At 31.8% G+C, this 10,199-nt stretch overlaps 1 protein-coding gene across 1 annotated transcript; it reads right to left on the bottom strand.

The window, feature by feature from the left end:
* Positions 1-3,203: 3,203 nt before the first annotated feature.
* On the bottom strand, positions 3,204-5,758 carry LOC119830394 (peptidyl-prolyl cis-trans isomerase). The gene is made up of 5 exons (XM_038353398.1): positions 5,450-5,758; positions 4,949-5,134; positions 4,222-4,425; positions 3,798-3,970; positions 3,204-3,359 (listed from the first exon to the last, which is right to left on the bottom strand). Exons 1-5 carry the CDS (start codon positions 5,657-5,659, stop codon positions 3,215-3,217), a joined length of 918 nt encoding a protein of 305 aa, XP_038209326.1. The 5' UTR covers positions 5,660-5,758; the 3' UTR covers positions 3,204-3,214.
* Positions 5,759-10,199: the final 4,441 nt, after the last annotated feature.

Below are 10,199 nucleotides of genomic sequence, written 5' to 3'. Positions count from 1 at the left end.
AACGTATTGCGTTTTATGATTAAACATCGAAATCCCATTTTTTTTAGTTAATGCGCTTTATTATTAAACGTGCGATATATAATTTAACTTAACGAAGTAATATTTCTTTTATGTACGCAAACAGTTAACTTTTTCAATTTCTATATCGTATATAAAGACGTTTTCTCGTGGAGAATGTATTATCATAAATGGATGATTTATAACATTTTTAATAATTAATTTAATACCAAGGAAGGTATGACATTACTTATATTAAATTAACCCCCATTTAATATAAAGTTTTTTTATAACTGAGAACTTTATTCAAATAAACAAACATAAAAATTATGTCTCACAAGAGGCATGCATTGAATTGAATTTATCTTTTTATTAATTGCTTTTGTCAGGAAAAATTGTTACATATATTATTCATAATTAATACGCCTGTAGATAATATGTACGCCTATAAACTACGCTAAGTCAGTATGTCCCGATTTTTTTTTAAGTTATCCTACTAATAAGTTTACAACTAAGACAATTATTATGAATGAAAAAAAACTATGAATTCTTTTCTAAGACTACCTACTCTTTATTACCTAAAACATTTTATTAGTTTTAAAAACATTTTTATAATAACAAGAAATGCATGTTACGCAAATAATGATAAATTATCTATTATTATTTTTTTTTTTTTAAAAGCTTGTCAATTATTATAACAGTGTTTATCCTTAACCTTTAAAAACTATAAACATATATTTGACTTACCGACTTGAACAATAATTTATAACACTAAATAAAATTTAATACACATAACACTTGTAACTTTATTCACTCAAGAAGTTTTCAAGTTTTATTTAATATTGTATGATAAGAAGTTGCCGCCAACACGTCTTCTGATTGAAAAATGCCACAGATTATTTAGTACTCGTTATTTAAAATAGCGTCATAGTCGAAATAGTTTTCTTTTTAAATCTAAATTAATATGCGCGAAAAATTTCAGCCAGCGCTCGCATACAAGAGACGAGCATTTAGCGTCTGCAGCATCCGCAATCTCGTGGGAAACTGGCGGGAATTTTCGTGACAGCGGGAAATTCGAGACTGAGATTACGTTGGCTTATTTCGTGGCATATATATACGCATTTTCCATCACTTGTGTTCAAAGATCTGGAATAATGTATGTTTTTAAGTTTGTCGATGTTACGTGGATGATTTAAAATATGTATATATCACATGAAAATAAGTTCGCTTACCTAGGGGTTATAATTATTACTCGGGCCTATTTTTTAATTTTTTTATTTAAAAATACAAATAAATCGTTTTAGTTCTTATTAATACTTATAAAAGTTGATTATGAACTTGATATATTAGGTTTTTATTCATATATTATTACTTTATTCATATATTAGGTTTTTATATAATTTCAAAGTAAACAAAAATAAAGAATTCCATTTTATTGCAAATGTTTGTCATTGAATTTTTCTTTTATGGTGAAAATTTTACCTGATACATAAAATTTTCGTTCATATTCTGCCCTACTTATGCCTTATGATAAAGATTTGAAGCCACTACTCTTATTTACAAAAGTACATGTTGATAGCGAAAATAAATATTAACTAGCAAATGAACCAGCGTTTACTTTCCCAACTACCCTGTTCATTGCTTAATTAATAGAGTCATATGGCTTAGCAAAGTAACAGACGCGCAATGCATAAAAATTATCTTGAAGATCTCATCAAAATGTTTGCATTTTCTGCGAAACTTTACATTGCCTGCCTTATATATTCGTTAATTGGACAAAATGTGACAAAATGCAGCTTTCTATTCAAACACATTCATTATAATTCAAGACTGAGTTGTGTTCGTTAATTCAATTATAAGGTAGGTACTCAATTAAGTTACATACTTACCAGTATTAAACAAGATAGAATTGAATTTCTTGCACGCGTGTCTAATTAGTATATAATTACACATGTTTACTTCAAATCCAATATAGATTAAAATTAATTATTTGGAAATGATATGATCACGTTGCCGCACGGGACGAATAAATTTCAAATCGATATTATTTAGGCACAAGTTGCGTGTGACATGTCTTTATATCTGCTGAAGGGTGCTAATTTAATACTTAGATTAACAATATGATCAAAATGTTTTATCACATTCATACCAAACGGTTTAATTTTTAAATATTAATATAATACGTAATGAAGGACATAACCTAAAAATTATGCAATCAAAAATATCCATCTACCCGTTTTTCCTCGACAAAGATAATTTTACCGATAAGGCGCATTTTAATTTACTCAGCCACAGAGAACCAGCGTCAGCTCTATTTCATAAATGGAAAGTAATTCATTTATGAAAGTAATTCACTTAAAATATGGCAACCAAACAGATTCTTATCTCTTGTGTGAGAAAAAAAAAATTGATACAAAAAAAGTTATATTATTACAAATTCGAACTATTTTTTCCGTTCCTTCTTCTCCTTCCCTCATGTTTGTATTAATTATTAACAGAAATTATCAATCCATATTAATTTATTTTGTAAGTTCCTTTAGCCCCAGGTCCTTTAGACCTCTAAACCCGGTACTATTCATTTATTTTTATTGTTAAAAATGTTACATTGCGGTAACATTTTAAAAATATTTAAATATTCGCTTCCTAGAATTTGTCGTAGACCTTAGCTCGCAACAATAGTTTTTAAATCAGCTACAAGTCACTGAAATAACTATGCCTTAGGCACAAAATATATAATAGTGAGGGCCTGAAGGCACATTCTTAATCTTTCAGCCTGACAAAAATAAATAGACCGACCCAAATCTTTTTTGTACCTTATTATGATATTCGCCTACATTGCTACAGATTCCACCTAGTAAAAATACATAAAACGCCTAATCTGAGGCTACATTTCTATTTCCAATTAATTCCAAGCAATAGCTTCGTATTGGGAGATCCGAATTTTACATTTTTACTGATTGTACGTTTTTTTCATTGTCAGCGCGTGGGAACATCGAAGCCCACATATCAAAATGTAATTTTTTTATTTGCGATTTTTTGTGTTCCAATATTAATAAAGGATTTATCGAAACCTTGATTGAAACATGAAATATTACAGTAATACGACAGACTTGCCACAGAAAACACTGACCACAGACAAAACTGGTCTCAGGCAACACTCAAATCGAATGACAATTGACAATAAAAACAAAAAATAAAACAACATATTGAATAAAAACTATTGTAATTCTCCACAATTGCTTATAGTAACTTTAGCCGACGTAGTGCCACCCTTGCTCCCATATCGCTCCATCTTCTTCAAAACATCCAATCCGGAGATCACGTGGCCAAACACCACGTGCTTTCCGTCCAGCCATTCCGTTCTGCGAGAAAAATTTCATGATAACACTTTATCGTAATGTTCTTAAATATTTAAAAACCGTTACGAACACAGAAAATGAAATTCTTAATCCATGGGATGTTTTTTTCTTTCGATTTATGCCTTTCCGTATTCGATATTTTGGCGGAGGCGATAGCTAAGATATCTTTATGTGAAAACATTTTATTTACTATAATTTATAACAGTCTCATTGCTTGCAGTTCGAGGAAAGCACGAAATTAATGAACGGAAGCGATAATTCCTGTTGAAAGTATGTTCTGTTTATTAAAATTAAGTCTCCAGGCCTAAAAGTATTACCTCAAAACAGCTCGATCGAGACGTAAAAGAAAAACAAACCAAAAAACCAACACTATTTAGCTTTTATAATATTGACTATTATATTATATAGGGCTAGATAAGAATTTATAAACAGTACACATACTTAGCTGTGCAAAGGAAGAATTGTGATCCATTTGTATTAGGCCCAGAGTTCGCCATACTCAATATACCAGGGCCAGTGTGTTTTAATGTGAAATTCTCGTCTTCAAATTTCCTCCCATATATTGACTTCCCTCCCGTCCCATTGTGATTGGTAAAATCTCCACCTTGACACATCTGATTGAATGGTTAGGTAATAATTATTTTGAAAAATGTTATTACAGTAATACATAGTTAATAGCATATGTATGTGAGATATTGTATGTAATAAATCACTTTGATTTTAAAATGATTAAGTTGTATATTACTAGGATTCCACCCTTAGGATTCTGGATAAGGGATAAGGAAAAGACTGGAAGAGGTAAGTAAAGATATGGGTCTCCAAGTTCTCTACTTTGTATTTTTGCTATTATCTATAAAAAGGATACAAAATCTGGAATGATCCTGTGAAAGCCGCTACCCTGATATCCAAACCCCTTTTCATGCGTACATAGCACCCTGAAGTTTTCTGCAGTCTTGGGAACAATATCTGCTCGAAGCATCATTATTATTCGACCAATCTCTTGCTTACCAACACATATATCAAAGTATACTTGCGGATTCTTCTTTTCCGTTACCTTTGGTGCGATTGACTGTAAAAATATAAGAAATAGAATATCAGGACTTAATTGCATATATTTCAAGATATTTGAATGTATTTTAAGATTATGCTGTAATGCTTTCATTTGGAAACAAATATAGAAGTGAATAATTGCAGATTCATGTTTTACATTGTAATTGTCTTAAAAAACATGTTTTTATGCTTCTAATATTATTATCTTAAAAAAAATCATCTAACAGTAGGACAAAGTTAGTACTTAATGGGAATGCAGAATGTTGATGCTTTAAGTAATGTTAATTTTATGAAAGTAAACAATAGTATAAACTACTTAGATCCCCTTTACTCAAATTTCAATATTTATTATTTCTTTTCACACCAATAGATCAGCCAGATCCTGATACAGCAAAAATATCAATACACTAGAACTAAATAGCCTTATGTGTAGAAAGTTTGGTATTACTAGGAACAATATGAAAATTTATCTTAGATTTACAAACAGATATAGATTCTATAGTGTAGAAATTATATTTAGACATAAAACTATTAATACATACTGTAACAGTGTCCGTCTTTCCTTCATTTGTATTATCCTCAGTATCTTTACCGACGCCCAGGGTCTCACCAGCATGCTTCTGTAACCAACTGTCTTCTGACCACACAGGTCTTGTGGATCCTTCCTTTATTCTCTGAGGTGCCGCAACATTCACTCTTACTGTTCGACCAAATAATTCTGAGTCATTCTGAAAATGTTGTTTAGAAATTAGGCACAAATAATTGTTAAGCTCTTTGATCAATTTTTTGTTAAGTAGCTTTATATATGGAAATTTGACAGTAGGAATCTATAATTGTGTGTAACCGTGTAACATTAGTATTAATATAGTTGTGAATCAGCACAAACTTCAAAATATGCTAATCACAAGGGAATTATAATTAAAATATTGCAGAAGTTTAAAATAGACTATCCACATAAAAACAAATAAAATGCCGGCAAATGATTTCCACCTGCTGAACAATTTCATTACAAACACTGCAAGAACAAGAATGTCCATAAATACCATGTTATCGATAGCGGCAGCTGCATCCTCAGCATTTTCGAACTCTATGAACGCGAAACCTCTGTGCTTTTCAGTTTCATAATCCAATGGTATTTGCACATCAACAAGATCGCCAAACGGAATAAAAGCGGCATGTAAAACTTTCTCATCTACTTCCTCAGCTAATCCACCAACGTAGATTGTACGTTTTGAGTTTGGTTTGCTACTCATCGTGTTATTATTTTTAAAAACGTTTCAAATTTGTTTATTTACAACTTATTGTAACCTATAAATTCAGATTTCAGAAACCGTCACGAATGTTGATTGCTAAATGACACTGACATACTATCAAGTTATGAACTATCAAATGTCAACTGTCAAACGTAAAATGACCATAGCGTAGCAAACATAGATTATATATCAATAGGGTGGGAAGCAAAAGCAATTTAAGCTGATAGGTACAGTGACGTACGAAACTTACGTCTTACCGTATAATGTTTACCTTTTAACAGGAAAATAAAACACGCTAATCAGATAAGTAAGTGAAAAAGTTTTCTTTATGACATATGTGCATTGTACGTGTTTAACTTATTTTTTATTAGTATCGAAAAGGCCATACTTGATGTTTTTAAGATTTGACATATTCTATAGCATATTTAACTAAACATGCAATTTAATTTGATCAAAAACAACAAATTTTTTGTTTTTGAAATGCTTAATCAAAATATTTTTCAATCGACTTTCATTAAACATACAGATAAGCACCAACCCAAGGAAGCCGATTTTCAATTAATCGCATGGAAATCTATCCATCCGATGGAGAGCTACGATCGTGAGAGCTATGTAGCATCGTGACCCACACAGTCATTCACATGAACAAAAAAAAAAGGACATTAACTTTGGGTTACAATATTTCTTTTTGTAATAGGAAGGCATTTACCGAAATACATCAAATTAATAATTATAATTTCTATATAACCTATATGAACCTTTTTATACAACATAAAACACTTTAGATTATAACGGTATGCAGCTTTATGTCATTCAGAAGTAATATTTCCTTACGCGGCCGTTATATCGCAGATTGATAAATTACGTATATAAATTGAATATTCTAATCAATTACCTATTACAAGAAATCATTCACGGACTGGACTGAAAAAGTTGTTCCTAGTTGTAGATTTCATTTGTGTGAATTTAAAGACAGGTCTTCCAAGAGCGAAATTTTATTTTTATACTAAAGGTCTGTAATGTTTATGATGAATTTCTGAGCGATTTTGTTTCACAAAATCACACATAACAAGGCAAAACCAAAAAAACTAATTAAAAAGCAAAAAATTATGGCTTAGTTGGACTCGCTTTTTAATTTTTTTTAAATATTCTATCATTTATAACACTTATATGAAAAGAAAGCTGTTTCAAAACCCAAACCCATAAGTGCCGTAGTTTCTCAACAGAGAGTATCTATCTATTAAAAAAAGTATAGACAGTAGGATAGAACAGCTTCATTATAGCTTGAAGTATTAAACAAAGAATTATTAATTATTTAGCAATTATCAGGTCCTCACTAGGTGGTAATATAGTCCATTAGTCCCTCGAGAACATACCTACACCTATTTCGTTTTTTATTTGTATGTATTAAAATGTGCGCGAGAAGTGTGGTTTTAGGACATTTTAACTCATGTATTAATTAGCATTCATTATTTATTTATTCATTCGTATTTATTATATAAGAAGATATACGAACAACGAACGAAGATACATTGATGCAAGCATAAACTTATTTAACATTGAAACAGTGGTGATGCGAATCGAGTGCAAATAAATTGAAACCGTCTATTATCAGTTTTAATTACTTCAAGCTTTATCACCAAATCACTGGATTGAAGTCTTATATAATTCAACTACAGTCCTATAAGAATTTATTTGTTGATTATCTGTAGTGTTATATGTACATGATTTTGTTTTTTGTAATTTAATGTAGCTACTATGTTTTGAATTATCTATTTTAAGAAATGTGTAAACATATATAAAATTTGGTTGATTAAATAAATTTTAAATACACGAAATGTCCGTAATGAAAGTCATTAAATATCTAACAAATTGCTAAGTATGGCTAGGTGTGGATAGGTATATTAATTGACAATGTCACGGTAGTACTGAGCAGTTATATCCGTGCAGCCTTTGATCGGTGAGTAATGTGAAATTATATCTTTAGCTACACATACACGATTATAGGCGGTACCGATCTATCATATGTTTAATTAAGCTTGAAATGTACTTAATTACAACTCACTGGTAGATTAACAGAACGTTCTATTGACAATAGTGTTACCTCAGAAAAAAAAGGACACATTCTTTTTTTCATATAATTTCAATTATGGAATCAGCATAAGGGTGATAAGAGTTACAATTCCGATACTAATTTCAAATGAAAGAAATTCTTATGCGCGCAGCAAGCTGTCCTTTGTCCTACTTGTCCCTAAAAAAAATCTATGAAAGCAGTTTTTTTGACTTTCCTTAGTAGTTAAATTTCTCCAACTTTTGCAACAGAATATTGTTACGTAATTGATATAAGAATCTCGTATATTTAAATTTAATAAAGTATTTAATATTTTTTCCAGCAATACTACCCAAAACGCAACGGGGCGATTGAGTAACCTCAACCATCTTCACTGTCAAATGCAATGTATTTACTCTCAATAGCTACATCTTTGCAAATAGTATAGATAGCTATTACAGACATGACATGGGCGTTAAATCTTTTCAAAGTTGGCAAGGTTCCTTGTACAGCTGTTCTTGACCCCTTTTGAACCCGGTTATTTTGTTAGCCTTACGCAATAACTGATGACAGATATTATAGAAGCGTTTATGACTTCAAATCTATACTTGTTATAAGCACCGTTCCTGCACCATTAGTTACTTACAAGAAATTGTGCAAGCTTATATATATGCGTCTGAGCCCATGCTAACAATATAACAGTTCTATATAATTTAGTACCATGTTTAATTCGAAATACGTCAACAGCTAGTTCAAGACATTAAGACTATTTCCTCAATAAAAATATAAGTATATCAGATTAAAACGTTAAAATCTCTAAAATTTTTAATCAACATATTGTTTACCATATTGAAATCTTAATACAAACGTTTCGAATTTTACGTATTTGCCGAGCAATCCTAGAAATTCCTTAAAATTATTATTATTATTATTTTTTTTATGTCACAGTCGGCAATGGAGCTGGTGGGACGCCTGATGGTAAGCGCTACCACCGCCCATGAACATTTGTAGAGGCGTAAAGTCGATTACAGACCTTACGCCTCTACAAATGGATTGCCGACTTTAAATTGGGAAGGGATTAAGAAAGGATTTGCGAGAGGAATAAAGGAAAGGACTGGGAAGGGGAAGGAAAAGGATATGGGCCTCCGGCTCCCCCACTAACCGAACGAAACACAGCAGAATGCTATTTCACGCCGGTCTTCTGTGGGGGTGTGGTACTTCCCCGGTGCGAGCTGGCCCAATTCGTGCCGAAGCGTGCTCGACTACCACATATAAAATATATTGAATCCAAGTCGTATGTTTTAGGGTATTCTCATAATTTAGATAATTGTATTACCTTTTAATGTGTGTATAATTTGCCCTATAAACGAAAGCACTGCTATATAAATTACTTAACTTCAATATTATCGTTTTTCATGCACACGTCATACTGACATTAAGTTTATATTTATAAGTTAACTGCGCCCCGCGGTTTCACCCGCGTAAGAATATCGGGATAAAAAGTTGCCTATATGCTATTCCAGTTGTCCAGCTCTCTACGTACCAAGTTTCTTTGCAATCGGTTCAGTAGTTTTTGCGTGAACGAATAACAAATCTCCATACATAAATACATCCATCCATACTTACAAACTTTCGCCTTTGTAATATTTGTAGGATGAAATTACTCCACTGAGCTTTGCAGGCTAAACGTATGATGCATAAGCAAAAGCTGAGAAAAAATGCTGTAAGCACGCTAATGATGATGAATATAGAATCGTATGCTTTATATAAACCTTAGCCTTTACTGTGCCACTGCCTAATAAAGGACTTCCAGAATTCCTTGCAGGACCTTTTTTCACAGTTATTTGGGTCGTCATCGACGTCTCAAACGGACCTCTAACGTTTCTCAATTCGACTGCATTTCTTTTTTTTTTATTTCTCACTCGATATTTCCGTGGTATTCAAGCGATTAACGTAGTTTTCTGTGATTGATAGGGAATTATTGTCATTTGGTGCCATTTTATAATTAACTGTCACCGCTCGCCTGAGTACATATAATTCTTTTCTACAATTCCTTTTATCGTACTACTTGCTTGACTACGCGCGTCCTGCCCATACTTATTCTAAAACACAGTCTCGTCTCCAATTTTTATTTGTACTCCAACGACTTCTTAGACGCAATTTTAATAAAAACACTAGGTCAAAAGTATCCAGGCGCTAAGAATAAAAAAAAAGTTAGATATATTACAATAACAAAATGACAAACAAACATACAAACCTGTACAAGTTTCATGGCACTCCTTTTTGGGTAGTCGTAAAAACCTCCGTAACGATCCGCACAGACGTTAGACCATTCCTAACTCTGCATTATCCAGTCACCCGTCTGGTAAAGGCAACATGACATTAAAATTGTCAATCTCAAAAATGCTGTCTAATTACCTTCCTGCCGCATATAAATCATTGGATACTCATAAACAGCTTATCTCTGACTATATTGTATAAAACAACCAC

Source organism: Zerene cesonia, chromosome 11 (assembly GCF_012273895.1).
Source record: "Zerene cesonia ecotype Mississippi chromosome 11, Zerene_cesonia_1.1, whole genome shotgun sequence".
Classification (NCBI taxonomy): domain Eukaryota; kingdom Metazoa; phylum Arthropoda; class Insecta; order Lepidoptera; family Pieridae; genus Zerene; species Zerene cesonia.
The sequence above is the reverse complement of the archived record's forward strand: the minus strand, read 5'-3'. Positions and strand labels throughout refer to the sequence as shown.

What these genes read in the sequence shown, in the direction of transcription:
- LOC119830394 (XM_038353398.1), bottom strand. Translation starts at nt 5,659, where the DNA reads ATGAGTAGCAAACCAAACTCAAAACGTACAATCTACGTTGGTGGATTA. An exon ending in GAAAGACGGACACTGTTACA is followed by an intron (nt 4,426 to 4,948) that starts GTATGTATTAAT and finishes ATATTTTTACAG; the next exon opens with TCAATCGCACCAAAGGTAAC. An exon ending in ACAGGATCATTCCAGATTTT is followed by an intron (nt 3,971 to 4,221) that starts GTATCCTTTTTA and finishes CCATTCAATCAG; the next exon opens with ATGTGTCAAGGTGGAGATTT.